General features: G+C 39.6%; 1 protein-coding gene across 3 annotated transcripts in view; it reads right to left on the bottom strand.

Annotated features, from left to right (window-relative positions):
- Positions 1 to 16912, bottom strand: part of RTEL1 (regulator of telomere elongation helicase 1) — a 45163-nt gene extending 28251 nt beyond the window's left edge. For all 3 annotated transcript variants that reach the window (XM_057366070.1, XM_057366072.1, XM_057366073.1), the window contains exons 1-16: positions 16871 to 16912; positions 16045 to 16161; positions 14693 to 14891; positions 14222 to 14315; positions 13205 to 13286; positions 12562 to 12622; positions 12240 to 12315; positions 11987 to 12071; positions 10838 to 10903; positions 9215 to 9368; positions 8823 to 8861; positions 8114 to 8192; positions 7340 to 7437; positions 6236 to 6291; positions 3529 to 3606; positions 2640 to 2721 (exon numbers count right to left, since the gene is read on the bottom strand). In XM_057366070.1, the coding sequence (XP_057222053.1) occupies positions 2640 to 2721; positions 3529 to 3606; positions 6236 to 6291; positions 7340 to 7437; positions 8114 to 8192; positions 8823 to 8861; positions 9215 to 9368; positions 10838 to 10903; positions 11987 to 12071; positions 12240 to 12315; positions 12562 to 12622; positions 13205 to 13286; positions 14222 to 14315; positions 14693 to 14891; positions 16045 to 16146 (1351 nt within the window). In that variant the 5' untranslated portion in view covers positions 16147 to 16161; positions 16871 to 16912. The remainder of the gene's footprint in view (positions 1 to 2639; positions 2722 to 3528; positions 3607 to 6235; positions 6292 to 7339; positions 7438 to 8113; positions 8193 to 8822; positions 8862 to 9214; positions 9369 to 10837; positions 10904 to 11986; positions 12072 to 12239; positions 12316 to 12561; positions 12623 to 13204; positions 13287 to 14221; positions 14316 to 14692; positions 14892 to 16044; positions 16162 to 16870) is intronic.

Below are 16912 nucleotides of genomic sequence, written 5' to 3'. Positions count from 1 at the left end.
GCAGCTTTTGTTTCTGTTTCTAATTTTGCTTTGCACGATTAGTTTCAGTAATAAAAATAAATACCTCTCATCCAAATATCATGTGCACATCTTTTAAATTTATACACTTCAATCAAAGCTTGCATTTCCAARAGACAAAGCTGACGTTTTCAGGAAATCCCCACTGATCTCTGCCCAGTGACTCACTTACTGCTTAGAATTACAAGTGAACATTTACTCTTAGCTGAAGTTTTACCCTTCCATCTCATTTGGACAAACCTACCCAGACAGTTTTCAAATTCTGGAAGACCCACATTCCAAATTTAGAAAATTCTGTATTTTTCTAACACTAAAAATTGGTGCAAATTAATTTGCATCTATGCATGGACAGGCCAGTGAGTATCTACACACAAGAACAAAGTGACTTACTCAGGAACCCAAGAAATTCAATTATAAAAGCAAACTGGGCTGATATGGAATGGCCTGGAAGAGACACCAACCCCACACATTTGCCTCACCAGTGCTCAGATGGAAGSACACTTTAACCCATCATGACAACTGCCAGGCACCAATTACCAGCTCCTGGAGAAGCTGGGATTGCTGTACATTTTTAGCCTCGTGTGCCACAATTATGTCTTTAAGCTTGTCAATATTAAATCCTTTTTCAAGGTCCCATCCCCCAGCCAGAAGCACTGAGTGTTAAAGYTTGAAGAAAAAGCAGCAGCTTTTTCTTTTCCTGGTGCAAGGACAGCTAATCCAAGGAGAAATGGCTTGCTAATAGTTTACAACATGATGATTTAGAGCAAACCATGAATAAGAGCWTTTTAACTTAATGCCAAACTGCAAMAGTCCAATATTGTTGACATAAACAGCACCTGTGCACAGATGACTCTGGCAGGAATCCCATCAGCTATCCCAAGCTATGCCCKTTCTCCTCACCAATTACAGTTCAGAGAATGATATTTGAGTTGACAATTTCCACAAAATCCCTAGAAAACAGCTGTTCTTAAATGCTTGAATTATTTCTACACCATTTTTTTTTATCACTACAGGAAACCAGAGACTTGATCAGTCATGTCTGGCCTCTGCTAGGCTTGCACAAAGCACAAGTCTCAACACACTCAGGTATGTTGTACTTGCAAATACTACATTTATTTGAAAAATACATCAGAAGCCATCTATCAAATCACAGAATTCTCTAATTGCTTTGTATTTTTATRTATAAATCCTCCAAGTTAGGCAATAAACCTATAAGTGTTTGTATTAGCCTCTTCTCGCACCCATCTTTAACCAAATTGACTTAGAATTATTCCTGTATCTTAAAACACCAATTGAGCAATATCTCAGGAAAACAACATTTGCAGATTACCAAACAGCACTAACTTTGTGGAAACATTTAAGAGGACATTATGTGCAAACCTAGTAAATTCTTGGAAATTCATTCTTAGAAAAATGTTACTTTTGCCCTTAAAAGAAGGACTTYTGTGAAACAGATACCAACTCAAGAGCACTTAACTGAGTAATTAAGTAGATAGTTATGAGGCAAAGTATTAACAAAAATCCATGGAGAATGTTCTGTTAAGAAGGCTTAGGGAAAGGGATCTGCATCTGTCTTCTCCAATCAGAAAATGTTTTGCCTTCCATCTAATTATTTTTTTAAAAATCATAAAGAATGAATGCTGCAGTCCAAAAAGCTAAGCTTGGTGCTGCTTCCTAGAAGCCTTAGGATAAGGATTTGATTCAGAAGCCAAATTTATTTTCTTCTAAAAACATTGTTTTGAAGAATGGTTGTAATGAGGAAATTCCAGATACTGGGTTCTGCAGAGTATAAAGAACAAAACAGGTGAGAGGAGAGARACAAGGAGAGGGAGAAATCCCAGCTGAACTGGAAAGAGTAGTTGAAGCTGAAACCTCAAGAACTGCCAGCATGCCCTGAAGAATTTAGGAAGTTGCTCAAAGTAGGAAGTTCCTGAAGTAAATCATCCTAGAGAAGGCAAATGTGCCCCAAGGCCAGGCAATTCCTACCTAAGAAATCTGGCCAAGATGTCAGGCACATCACAYGATTCCCTGCGGAGCTCCAAAATGAGCTAAGGAATTGTAACACCTCCACAATGGGAATCATTTCAACAGAAAATGAGAATTTTCATGGAATTTACTTTTACCACCTTCGACAAACATCTTTGCCATAACCATACCTGAACCTCCCTTTTGCCAAAGGCAGTTACAGCCTTATTCATCCCTACTTTTGTGTTTAACACAGTTGTACAGAGAAATAAGCTGGGATGAGGGGAACAGAACATGCCATGAACCTCACAGTATCAACCTCAAGGCTGAAGGAGGGTTTCCCATGCTTGGGCTGAAGATTTTCTCTACCCTAATACAAAAACAATTCCTTAACAGAGATGATCTTCTTTCACTGGAATAATTGCCCTGGACGAACCCCAGCAGTGCACAAAGCACCAATGGTACAAGACATTTTTATATTGAGATGGCTCAGGTCACCTCCCCTTTAGGAGTAACTGAAAGTGAAAAGCTCCTCCCCAACCCATCACATCCACAACAGAGCTGCACTTGGTTTTCTTTCTTTTGAATCAGAAAGGAGCAGTTGAGGAGTTTTCAATGCAGCTTCTGCATGAACTTCTCCAAGACCAGTCCTGTACCTTGTTTCGTTGAAGATGATGAATTCCAGAGATCTGTCTTTTGTTTCTTTTTCTGATTATCGTTGTCCACATGAATATGTACCTGTAGGAAAGTAACAAAGATTTCCAGCAATGGCTACAGAAATAAACTTGGCAATTCATCCCTCAAAAAAACTGGCCCATGTTAATGTAATTAGTGTTCCTTTTATAGTGCTAGTAAGGTTGTATTATTTCCTGTCTCTTTTCTATTTTGATTCCAGTCTTTCATAACTTTCTGAGAAGGAACAAAAAAGGTCTATCATCATTCAACTAGTCATTTTTGAGTCAAATAATGGGAGYAGCTTTTCATGGGCTGACCTGAGCAGAGGCCAAGAACCCAATTATTTGGGTATTTCCACCAGCATGAACCGCACAGATTAAATGTAGAACACTATTGTGGTGGAAAGATTTGCTTCATTTGGCAACAAAAATAGTATAAAGTCTTAATATGGTATCTAGAAAAAGATCTCTTCCTAAAATTCATCATAACATACCCCGTAAATTCCACACTCTAAATAAATTAAAATAACTTCACAGAGGTTCACTGGTTCTGTTGCACTTGCTTGTCACTGGGCTAAACTAAAAACAGATTACTGGAAGAACACATCAATTCTTGCTTAATATCAAATATAAAATTTTTCTGAAATTCCCATTTGCTGCACTTTCGTAATTTAATTTACAAGTTTATTTTAAAATTRTTGTGTTTCTATTCAGAATCTAAATTAAATACAGTTCCTTTGGTGGTTTTTTTCTCTCTCTGTAATCAAGATCATCATTTGCTGTACTATCCACATCCTTCCAAGTCTTCGATCCACTAAGCACAGACATGAAATGCCATGAGGAAAAACGCAGCACACAAAGGCTCCCATACCTTGTAATATTTAGATATTGCCTGAGGTGGCAGGAACCCTGTTGTGCCTCCTTCTGGGGGATCGATGCTGAACACTGTCTGGAAAACAGAGAGAAACAGAATCCAGAATTAATCAGGTTGGAAATGACCTCTAAGGTCATTGTGTCCAACCTGTGAAATCCTCACCTTGTCAACCAGATCAGAGCACTGAGTGCCACATCCAGTCGTTCCTTGAATGCCTTCAGGGATGAAAACTCCACCACCTCCCTGGGCAGCCCCTTCCAATGCCAGACCAGCCTTTTCATAAAAAAAATCCTCCCATGTCCAACCTGAACCTCCCTTCACAGAACTCCAGGCCGTTTCTTCTCATCCTGGGAGCAGAGCCTGACCCCCACCTGGCTCCAACCTCTTTTTGGGGAGTTGTGAGAGTGAGAAGCTCCCCYCTGAGCCTCCTTTTCTCCAGGCTAAGCCCTGCCCAGCTCCTTCAGCCACTCATGGTACTTCAGCCCCTTCTCCAGCTCCATTCCCTTCCCTGGACTTGCTCCAGCCTCTCAGTGTCCTTGAAGTGAGTGGCCCAGAACTTCACACAGGACTTGAGGTGAGRCCTCAGCATTGCCCAGSACAGAGGGACAATCACCTCCCTGGTCCTGCTGRCCACATTATTTTTGATACATACATACACATACGTATTTTTGATTTTTGCTTCCAGTAAAATACCTAAAAATCTCAGTGTCTTTGCACTGAGAAGTGTCTCCACAAAAGTTACTGCTGTGATAACCTTAAATTTATTTCCTTACTCCTGCTATCAAATAAGATAGAGAACCTTGAATAAACACAGTTCTTCCAGGTAACTCCTGCTACCCACAATGATGCTTTCATTGTTCCAAAAACTGCAAGCCAGGATCTAAATATACTTAAATTATACAAATGAAAACATTATTATTCACACTGTTCATGACTGTGGCTGTGGATAACCAAATACACTCATAAGAACAGTCACAACCAAGCATAAAAGAACACTTTCCATTAAAATTTCATGTTCCATTAAAATTTCATCCTTGATCCCTCTGCTAATAACACTCTGCTTAGAAAAATAATCAAGTTGTAATCATAACTAATTGTCCATATATTAAATGAAAAGTTCTATCAACAGAGTCATGCTTTTTTCCTCTTTTCCTGTATGTGATGTCTCATAGCTACAGATGATGCCCTTTAAAACATAAGGCATCCCAGTGCAACTTCAATGAAAACAGCTGTAGTTCTCAAATATTTACAAYTCTGTTCATTTTTCTAAACAAAATTTCTCCAGACATTGAAAGGAATTACCCAAGCTCCTAAGAGTATCAGCTAGTTGCATCAAGATGTTCTCCAGCAATTTTAAAAAAAGTACAATTCCGGGAAATATTTACTTCTGAAAACCAGCCAAAGATATGGTGTACAAAAGAGATTTTGGTAASCGTTCTTTGAAAAGGAACAAAAAAAATTACTATTAATTAAAACAAGCTGGTGATAAATTAAGACTCCAARACAAGGCTCTGCAAACAGCAAACACTGTGTTGACCCAAAAAAACTCTGTCCTGGTCCTACTATCTCAAGATGGCAAACTATCACCTGGCAGATCCTTTGCTGTAACTGTCCATTTGCATGTCCCCAGCAGCAGAAAAGGGATTGGAGTTTTCTCCTCTAAATCCAAATCTCTTTTTATCTATCCACAGCCTAAAAGAGCACACACAAACAATTATCCCCAGTCATGGAGAACAGTCCACAGGGATCAGGAGACCTGGCTTTATTTCAGAATTTTCTCATCTCTCAGCTTTGAAACCCTGAGAAACTAATTTAAACTCAGTTCACCTGACCTTCCCTTCAGAACACAGACATCTCCCAGTACAAACCATTTTGGTACCAGTGTACACAAATTGCTACTACTGTACTGGAACACTCAGAAGTTTTGTTTAACCACTGCTACAAAAATGAAATGCTGTGTATGCCACTGTGAATACACCTTCATGAACATCCATGCATTCAGAGTTCAGTATTGCAAACCTGCCAGAACCATTCAAAACACACCCAGGTAACTTGTCTTCATCATGCAAGTCTGGAAAGTTTGAATATATTTCTTCATTTTCTGTTTYAAACAGGGTGTAATTCTCTGCTGCCCTTTTGGACATGTATATTGTACAGATTATAGGCTCACTRTACCTGCTAATTTTATGGGACTCAGGATTTTCATAAGCAAAGCTTTGGAAGCACCTAACAGGGAGAGGAATGAAAACATCACAGGGATACCCACAAGTGTCACATTCAGTTTCTATGCAACTGGAAAGATTTTTGGTTAAGATATCTCATAAGTTAATAATTAAATGAAAAAAAAACCAGTTAAATTAACTTTTGTCTGTTTTTTTCCTTAGTCTGTCCTGTTATTTCATTAGATGGTCTCACAATCACAGACACTGCTGCAAACAAGTTCAATGACCCAGCTCCACCTGGTGGAGGTTAAACCCAGCCAAAATTTAAATCCAGCATCTCCAAAAATGGAGATCAGAGCTGCAAAACAACAACCTGGGTAAAAATTAAATTAGACCGTCCCATCAGGCAGTTTTCTCCTCAAAAAYTATACACCTGCACAAGTGTACACAACAGGAATAAAATGGATCCCACATATTTCCACACCTTTTAAACCAACTCTCCTATTCTTCAGATATTTATAGAAGCAGCATGAATTATTTACCTGGATAATATTTGAGAGCTTATGCAATCCAGATGTATTGATAAATACCCCAGTACCTGGAGAGAGCAACACAAGATTACTCTTAAAACACAAATATTCATCTTCTTGTATATATCCACACCTTATCTGAACAGCTCAAAACACTGAATACAATGATCTGAAAASAGTCTCTGAAACAAATAATTTATTTCAAGCTTTTCATCTTTATTCAAGATGCAAAGAGAAAGATAAAACTGGCATTCTACATCTGACATACTGGGAGAAGCTGTCACCTGAGAAAATTGCATACACTTCTTAAAGCTCCTGTGCATCAAAAATGGGAAAGCAGCTAATTAAAGCAGCAATTAGAGGAGCAGTTAAAAGAACATATGAAATACATTGATGGTAGGGATTTGGCAGCAGAAATGATCAACAGATGCACCTGTCAGGCCAGAATGCAAACAGCCTAAAAGGGGAAAGATGCTGGGCGAAGAAAAAGGAAGRGTGGATGTTTGCCCAAGGATGCCCTCACAGAACTCACAGTCTCTATTCTAGTCCCATCAATGCTTTTTCTGAAGAGTCTGCGGGTAAGAACTAAATCATTTTCTTTACACATGCAGAAGTCRGAGAATATTCTTACAGAAGGTAAATTAAAAACAAGATGCTGACAGATATTAGAACAGAAGCTTGTTAAATCTAAAGGGAAAAAACTCAACATATTATGTGATTCTCCATATTCCTATTTTTTAACTCCAGGACCAGGGAAAAACTTAAGACACTTAAAGTACCATCAGCAAAATGCCAACAAGCTTCACCCCACAATCCATCTGGTTTTGGAGAAAAAYAGTGTCTGTGCAAAAATCCTCTATGTATGTACATGGGTACACACACCCAGGTTTTGACACAAAGTACTTCTCAAAATTAGTTCAGTTACATGAACAGACATAAAATATGTTTCCCAGAAGAGGATCCTGCAAGTCTTAATAAAAAGGAAAGTACTCAAGGTCATATTTTAGCTTTTAAAAGCTTAATAATTTGATTCTCTCCCCTAACAGTACAAATTTCCAGTTACTTACACTACAGAGGAAAGTCTGAGTGAAACAACTGAAAAGTTCATGCACTTACGGTTTGAAAGAAACTGTAAAATCTGCTCCAGTGACTCCAAGAGGAAGGATTTGGTCTGGAATGTTATTTGGGCCTTTGCAAACAGATCAAAGATGTAGCTGCAATTTACAAAGAAAAAGCAGAAATGGGTAAACACTGTAAAGAATCAAATGGGTACAAATAATGTTATGCTTTCATAACAACAATTTCACCATCAAATAGCAAAACATGTTTCTGTCTCCATGAGAAAGAAAAATATACAAGAATAAAAATAAAWWCTTGCTTATAAAGACARTGGACAATACTGACATGGCAGAAARCACAGATCACRTCATTCCCTTTTTCCATCATTCCWCTCCAACACACAAACCATACTAATTTAGAAGCAGTGTGGCATGCAATTTCCATGATTTTTCTTTTTTTATCATGTACAACATGCACCATTTTAGAAATGGGCTTCCATAGCTCAGAGGTACCTCAGACACATCACTGCAGCACTGATATCTCTGCTTAAATCATGACACAAAATTGAAAGAAGCACAGTGAGAAGCTTCTTSCAGCTCAGAAAAACCAAGGCATACACCCAGCAGAGGATTTTCCACTCTTGAAATACTTCAAAAGGGAGTCCCACCAGAAATAATGATTATTACAGACAGGGATTTTAAGGAACTTTGAATAAATACCATTCCCAGAAACCAGAACAGTGCCATAACCCCTAGAGCTGACCCAGCTCCACCTGGGTCTACAATTTGCTGTATTTTTAACATTTAAACACATTAATGAGAAGGTATTTACCTTCCCTCTTTGGTGACTCCACTCCTACTTGGTGGCAGCTCCACTGCATCAATAGCACTTTCAAGCTGAAGAAGAATTTCTTTAGAGGAAGCAAGAGGAAAAAGTTAGGGTGCACAGAAAGTCATGTCTGGGACACATGTAAGTCTTTTTCAAATGTACTTTATTACAAATGCTTTAACCAAAGAGAGCAGCCCAGCTGTTCTCTTGAGTTTATAAACAAACCAAAATTATCAAAACTGACTTCCTGTATGTCAACTTTAAACATTCATATTCAACTCTAAGAACTTCCATGACCTCAATTCCTAGATGAAGCTGAAGTCAGCAGCTAATGTTAAACTCTTCTTTACAGAAAGAGAAAGTTGTTCTTGGAAATTCTTTGTAAACATGAGACATCTCAAACTCTTGCTGTTAACTTCAGGTACTATCATGTTCTGAAAGCAGAATGATGCAATTGGTGCAATTCCAGCACACTGACAAGATCAGAAAACACAGGAACTTCTAACAAAGAAGGAAAAAACATYCATCTGCCAAATCTCTCTTCTTGGGAAAAAACTAATTAAATATTCCACAAAATTCCAGGGAAAAGCCAGACAAGCCTCTATGAATGTCTCAGTTATAGGCAATGTCTATGGAAATGCTACTTGATTTATGATTGCTGACCTTTCGTAACTGTTTCCACAACAATTTTCAACACAAAAAAAAAGCTTACTCTTGATCTTTGCTATATCTTCCAGTTCCATGCTTAGTCCTGTTGAAAAAATGAAAGATTTCAAAGAGATTGGTTTGGGGTTTTTTTCACACCTATTTCATTCCCAGTTTCTTTATGCCTTTCCAGAAATTATGGGGGRGCTATGAAGATTAAAATTGTGTGCATGGAAAAGTATTTTCTGTGTTCCCATCACTGCTCTCTTTTGCAACCCCTGCCGTCACATTGGTTTGATTGCATCTTTCTGTGTCTGGCAACAATTACTAACCAACAATAATTCATTTACTAAAAAGAGTGTAAATTTCCCAGAAACTTTCCCTGAAAGTTATTTTCCAGTTCTTGGTAGTGACACTTTATAATCCCAGAGAAACAGTGATTTGTCATTGTCAACACACCTGAACTGGTCAACTCCATGTTGAATTCAGCATTGATTTCATTCTGTTGTACCACTTTGGCTTGTTCCTCCAGGACAACATTTATTGCATCCATTGCTGAAGCCAARTCATAGGGAGTCAAGTCAAAAGAAGTGGACTCCTCACACAACTTCTCCTAAAAAAAAAAAAAAGGAATGGAAGAATTATTCTGACCACTCCATGTGCTGTTTGCTCAGGCAGTTTCAGACATGAGGAAGTCCAGATGGCCAGGCTTGATTTAATTTCTGGYCTCCAACTCAGGCCAGGGGATATTTTATAAACAGCTGAAAACTTTGACTATTACTAAGCATCATTTCTTCTGAGATGAAGAACAAAATCTGCCTCTTCCACATTATCAACATTCTAGGGGTACAGATAGTAATTGCCTGATGCTCAAGCAGGAGTTTTTTTACTTAGAGAATTGCTTTGTTCTTCAAAAAAGCTATTTCTATACTTTCTACTAAAAAAGTAGTTATGATTTAAACACTCCAAATTAATAAGTTGGACAAAACTTTCTCTGACTTTGAAAAAYAAGTCACGTATTGCTTTGCTAGAAATTTTCATTCACAAGAAGAATCATGTTCCGTAAGGAATGAAGATAAATAGTAAGGGCTTACCTACATAAATATTTGACTGTAATAGCTATGAAGAAATAAGTTATAAAGAAAAAAAAAAAGAAGTTGAGCCTGCTGCATGTTCACTAATGCATGTGCACCACTGCAGTATAATCAGAAAATCAATTTTATTTCAGGGTAATCACTAAGTTWCCACCTGGAACAGACAGCACCATCAGAGAACGATTGCAAAACAGGAAACTGTTCTGGCTAATTTCTGCATGCAGGCAWCAATTAGTACTTCTTACACACTACAAAGGGAAAAACAAATCCAAACCCCAAAMAACTATGACAGGATTTCCACACATTTTTCAACAGAAAAAGAGATGTTCTGATGAAAGGAGCAAATCCTGAATGCAACCATGCAAATCTCTTAAGTGAAGCAGAGCAGACCCGGGTGGCTGTTTACTGAAAGGACACCAGGCACTCAGACAACAAACCACAGCTGTTCAGCAGAAATCCCACTGGGAGGCTTTTTGTGTGGCAAAGAAAGGGACATATTTCAAATGTTCCTTTGCATTTCATCATTTAGGCAAAGGACTCAGTTTCAAGCCAGCAAAAAGAAGAACTAAGAAGAACTCATAATACAGCATTATTTTTTTTTTTTCTTCTTTGAGTGAAGACTTGGAAATATTACAAAAGCCCTGTTTGCCATCTACTGCACTTGGGAGAGCTGATGTAGCTGAACTTCAAGAACAGACCTTTCATGATTTTTTACACAGCATTTTCTTGCAAGTCTCCAAGAAAATAAGCACCTCATAAATCTGGAGATGTACCCTTTAGAAAGAAACTAGCACCTTGCAAAAAATCAGCAGCCAATGGACTGTTAATTAAACTACAAGGATTTAACTGTCACAGAAACAAGAAATGCTCWTGATAATGAATATTAATAACATACATGTGAGTACAGATTTTACAATCTGTTTGTAATAGGACACGGGTCTGTTTTATTCTTTGGATGAAGGGTGAAAAATGGCACRGAACAACTTACCACATTGTGAGCTTCATCAAGTATTAACACAGTTCCCTTCAGATCCAAGTTGTGTGATTTCCTGCTCTAAAGACAAAAAACAGAACAAGGAAATTAACAAATAGGCCACTGAGAAATATGGATTTGATTGGCTGAGAAATTGGATTATGAGATATATTTGGAGTTTTATCTATTTTGAAGYTGGCCTGGTTCTTCCCTTAGAGAAAATACCAAGTAATGGCTGTGGCTACCCAATGCAGAAACCACAAAATCATTTTCTCAAGAAATAAAGGTGCTAAAATGTATCCTGTAAAAGTTGACAGAGGTCACAACTTGTAATAAAGAAAAAAAAAAAACCCAGACTGGGATGCACCAGTTTAACAGAATTTGTTTCAGTAACTATTTTTAGCAATAGAGATCTGGGAGAAGYGGGGTGTGAAGCAGGGGATTTGCCTTTTATTTACAGATTTATGCTTGTGTTGTCTTTGCAAGTGGCTGTKCTAAAAACACCCTCGCCAGTACCACATCATTTCACAATGCTTGTCTGTTTATGGGGCTTAAGAGATTTATTTTTTAAGTTTATTAAACATTTGGTTTTTCTGCAGCAGTAGAGTATAGTCTGGCTGTTACTATAATTCATGAATTATTCCAAGTTGCATGAAGATGTCAGCACATTTGTTTGCTCAAYAGTTTTCAAAGTTTTCATTTTCTATCCATAAAAACCAGACAACTTATTACAACTGTTGGTACACAAAGCCAGTAATTATTTCCAATGGGTAAGTCCAATCACTTTTGAAAGCATCCTTATTCTAAAAATCATGCAGCTGCTGCAGAAACAAAAATGCCTCAGAATRCATGCAAAAATATTGCACAGTGTGTGATGGAAATCTATCAGGATTTGTCAGGTGCACCACGTTCTGCAGAGCTAGCTCTACACATATAGAAAAATCTCAGACCAAGAATTTTTTTTTTAACTGTGGGAAAGAATTTACAGAGAAAAGCCCAAAATTGCATCCTCTATGGTCCTGAACTCAAACTGGCATTTGATCAGTTTTGAAGCACACATAATGCATCCACTTGCTAGGCATCCTTTTTCACTGCTTATCCACCAAAAGCCAACACAAGACAAACAGAAAAACAACTGCATTTGAAAGCAAAGACAAGTATTACCTTTGAGTCTAATAAATAGTTGTAAGGYGTAAAGATAATGTCTGCTTGCTGCTTCAGGCTTCGAGAGAGATAATAAGGACAAGTTCTGTTAAAAAAGAAAAAACAGTACAAATTATAATATTTGCAGAAAGATTAAGAGAGTTTTCAACATTCATGTTCTATGATATACAAAGGGATTAATAGAAGTGAACAGAGAAACAGTTTTCATTATTTTCACAAGTCAGGGGGAGAAAGGTCAGAGGGGATCATTCACCTGTGYTTGCTTCCATTCTTAACCAAGTCTTCAATATCCATGATTGATTCCATCAGTTCTTTGTCTGTACTCTTTTCTGTAAAAGATGACATTAAAATCACCAGCTTAGGTGAAGGCATCACAGAAAGATTTGTTGTTACCCTGATCATCCCACTCATTCAATTAATATTTCATTCTTGAAAGACAGTAATAGAGAAAAACACACACACACGCAGGTGGATTCTGCCAACTCTTCCAAACCTCTCTACCTGCCTAGCAAATCTCTCCCTATCCAAAAAATAGGGTTTAGTTTCCAGGTGAAGTTAAGGTAAGCCACACCCACCTTCCACATTGTAATAGAAATGACAAGAACGAGCCATCACTTTYGTTCGGCACATGTAGATCTGTAAAACAAAGCCTATTTTAGCCCAGAGCAGCACAGCTTGTCAAGCACTGAAATCAGGTTAAGGGGTGAAATCAGTTCTCTCTAACACCAGCTAATGAATAAAGGCTAATCACAGTTATTCAGCTTTACAATCACAAGTCCTTGTGCTCTTTTTTTGCAGCACAGAACACTCAGATGCTCAGAGAAAAATGTGTTATATTTTACTATTAATACTTTTCAAAACAGTAACCTTTGATATTGTAAAAGTAACAACTCAATAATTGAAGCAATATTTTGAAATTATTATTATTGCCCTTGACAAATAGTTAAATGGCAGATGAGAAAGTAAACTACAGATTATTAACTGCCATGTTCTACAAAGTGACATCCGTCTCTGGATGGAAAATATCACCAGAGACTCAGAATTATGTCTTGCACCCACAAAACTGAAAACTAAACATTCCTTGAAACACATTTATGACTACTGTGTTTCCCTGCAGCCTCTTGTAGTTAAACCATRTCAGAGTGAAGAATAACACACAAATGACACAAAAAAACCTCCATGTGCTCCCTGAACATCCTGTCCAGGCTCTGATCTCACCTGCATGTGGTTGCTCTCCTGTCGCTTCACTTCAGGATTGATGCAGAGCTGCTCCCTGGATCCCAGCACRCAGATCTTTGGCCTGGATATACAAAACTGATGTTAAAAATAAGGCAAGAAAGAACAGAGTTGTACATGCTTAGATTCAATACATCAAAAAAAAAATGTAAGAATCAGGAGAAACAGATGAGCTYAAAGCAAGGGGCAGAGCCTGAACAAGTAAATTGGTCTGTCTGTATCTGCTGTGTGTGTTATTGGACTTTGAGGCACAGCATTTCTGCTGGCAGCAGTGGGTGTTAATAAGCAGCAGCAGCAGCTCACAGTGAGAAGTCACAAGGAGCAATTTACACCATTCACCACAAAATCTGGGTCCTGTTATGACAGCTCAGCCCAGTCAGCTGGGGCCTRTCATTCATTACAAACTCTTCCCAGCTGGTTGTGATGTGCAGAGTAAAGTTAGAACAGAATTGATTCACTACAAACATTCACAATGGTTTGGGGTTTTTTTTTGCTTATTACAAAGTTGTATCTTTACAAGAACTACATAAATCACTCCTGCCTGTGCAAAGAGCTCAACCACACTTGGCAAGTGATCAGCTGAAAATTGTGACAGGCGTTAGTATAACAAAATCACAAAGTCCTTCACAGATTTACAGCAGCCTGAGAAACTCAACTTGGAATGGCCTCACACTGCCTTAAAAATGTCCCAGGAAAAAATATAAAGGAAGAAAATAAAGAAAAAAATAGAATTCTGTAAGTTAATGTGTCAAGTAAAGAACAAAACCCAGGCCAAATTCAGACAACTCCATGATTGAAGGAGATAAGAAAAGCTGTGAAAGTATTAAAATGAACCAAACAACAAAGAAAACCAGGTTCTAAGCACGCACATTAAAGGAACTACATTTCTCTGAATATCATCTTTTATGCATTCATCCACAGAAGTTCAAACAATGGCTACACCAGATGGGTTTCTCTACCTTTTCTCTGAATAAGGACACCACCCTAAATCATACTCACCTGTACACTGTGTTCTTTAGCTCRTTAATGACCTGTGTGAGCTGGGAGTGAGTTCTGGAGGCATAAATTATTTTTGGAATGTCACTGTAATAGGCTGCCAAACAGAAGAGGAAAAAAGCAGAAAGACATTATGAGCATGGAAAGGAGAACCAGGGATATTCTTAGCCTCCTTCCCCAGCTGGTACTATGGTAACAGTTTGCCTTGTAGAGACAGCAGGAAATTTTTTCATCTAACTATTCACACACACAAAATGAGGTAAATTAGCTTCTAAGAAACTACAGAACTAAATGAGCTCCAAGAAAAAAATGGAACTATATAAAACACCTCAAAAATCTATAAAATGGTGAAAATGTGCTTAAGCTGCTCAACAATAGCTCTGTAACTTTTAGAGCTGTATATTTATTACAAAAGACAGATTAAAGCAAATGTTGATTAACTTCCCTGAGTGCAGAGATGGTAGTGGTACTCACTTGGGACATCTCCATCTGTGGCAGCAGCACCCCAGGAGGACAGARGTCTGTCAGGAAAGAGCTCCAACCCCTTCATGCGCTGGGCAATTTTCTGGGCTGAGATGGTGTCCTTAAAGTGCTCCCGCCAGGCCAGGGTGGAACACAGCAGGCAGAGGGTCTTTCCTGTGCCTGTAGGGCTCTCCAAAATGCCATTTACCTTCTTTATTGGAGAAAAACAAGAGTGTTTGGGGTGTCAGTAGGTCTTGGGGCAGTACTGCATGTGATCTGCAAAGGAGCAAACACCACTGGCAGCCCCACCAAGGRACAGCCACACATGAGATCTTACCAATGCACAACCTGTAGGATCCTCTAATTAACTTAATGGGGCTCAATCAAAAACCCAGAGCCAGCCATCACACTTACTTAGCAGAGGAATTCAATTCTCCACTCTTAGAGCAATTGGAGTGTGTCCCACTTGAGCATAAAATACACAAAAATGTGAKAAGTTATTGAAAAAAAGCAACCCAGAAAGTGACTCCCAGATAACAGTGCTGGTTTCCTTTAGGATTAAGATTATATCCCACATCATTTTGGGCAAAGAACTTTGCCAGCACTCGGAACATCCCGTCCTACTGGATGTTACAATTTTAAAAAGTGTGAACATACTATAAACTGCAAAAMAGTGGCAGCTGAGCTCAAGTGTATGAAAGCAATTTAAACAGATAATGASCTCACAACACTCTGAGTTTTATAAGAGGAGGCACCAAGCAGATACCACGATGCAGAGGAATGCAGAGACAGGAGGAAAGCCAAAGTTCCCACAATAAGCTTGTTTGGTATCTCAGAAGAAAAGGGACCATAAACATGTGTTAATCAACAGAAAAGAGGATAATAAAAACCATTTTATTATTTTGACATTCATTCAGGATTATCCTCTCACAGAGAAAACACAGAATTATACAAACAGCCCAAATATGAACAAGACAAAAAACCAAATCTTTACTATGAGGAAAGGCTAAGGGWATTGAGATTGTTCAGACTAGAGACAAGAAGACTCTAAGGTGACCTAATTGGGGTCATTCAGTACCTGAAGGGGACATTTTACAAGGGCCTGGAGTGACAGGAAAAGCAGGAATGGTTTCAAACTGACATAGAGTAGGATTAGATTGGGCGTCAGGAAGAAATTGTTCCCTGTGAGGGATGTGAGGCCCTGGCACAGGTTGCCCAGAGAGGCTGTGGCTGCCCCATCCCTGGCAGTGTCCAAGGCCAGGTTGGACGGGGCTTGGAGCACCCTGGGATAGTGGAACATGTCCCTGTTCCAACACAGGTGGAAATCGACCCAAACCACTGCCAAGATGGCAGAACTCACCCACCTTCTGCAGGCATTCCAGCACCTTGGACATGTAGGCTTTCTGGCATGGGTAGGGCTGGAAGGGGAAATCCACCGTGATCCCGTTCAGAGTGATCCTGGGCATGGCTCCCTGAGGTGCCTGCAAGGAAGCACAGACTGTGACTGACTCTGCAATCATGGTGGTGACATGACATGACAGAATCACAGAATGGTCTGGGCTGGAAGAGACCTCAAAGTTCACCTCATTCCAATCCCTCCCATGGTCAGGGACATCTCCCACTATCCCAGGTTGCTCCAAGCCCTTTCCAACCAGGCCTTGGATACTTCCAGGGATGGGGCAGCCACAGCTTCTCTGCGCAGCCTGTACCAATGCCGTCACCACTCTCACAAGGAAGAATTTCTTCCCAATATCCCATCTAACCCTGCCCTCTGTCCGGCTGAAGCCATTCCCCCTTATCCTGTCACTCCAAGCTCTTATAAACAGGCTCCTCCATCTTTCTTGTCGGCTCCATSAGGAACTGGACAGGGCAATTAGGTCACACCGCTTCGTGACGAGCTGGTTCCAGCGGGTACCGCAGGAGGCTCACGGCCACTCGGGGCCCGGTCCCCGTTCCCGGGCTGCCGGACCGCACCGCCCGTGTTCCCGCGTTCCCGCGTTCCCGCGCTCCCGGGTCCCCACATTCCCAGATCCCTGCGCTCTCGGGTTCCCAGGTCCCCGCGTTCCCCTGTTCCTGTGCTCCAGTGCTCGGGCGTTCCCAGCTCCCGCTATTCCGCTATTCCCGGTATTCCCGCTATTCCCGCTATTCCCGGTATTCCCGCTATTCCCGCTATTCCCGGAGCTCCCTCACCTCCCGCTCCGCCGTTCGGAATCCCCGCGCCCTGGTCACGTG

Source organism: Malurus melanocephalus, unplaced genomic scaffold (genome assembly GCF_030028575.1).
Source record: "Malurus melanocephalus ecotype Western Australia unplaced genomic scaffold, MMel_1.1 scaffold_59, whole genome shotgun sequence".
Classification (NCBI taxonomy): Eukaryota; Metazoa; Chordata; class Aves; order Passeriformes; family Maluridae; genus Malurus; species Malurus melanocephalus.
The sequence above is the reverse complement of the archived record's forward strand: the minus strand, read 5'-3'. Positions and strand labels throughout refer to the sequence as shown.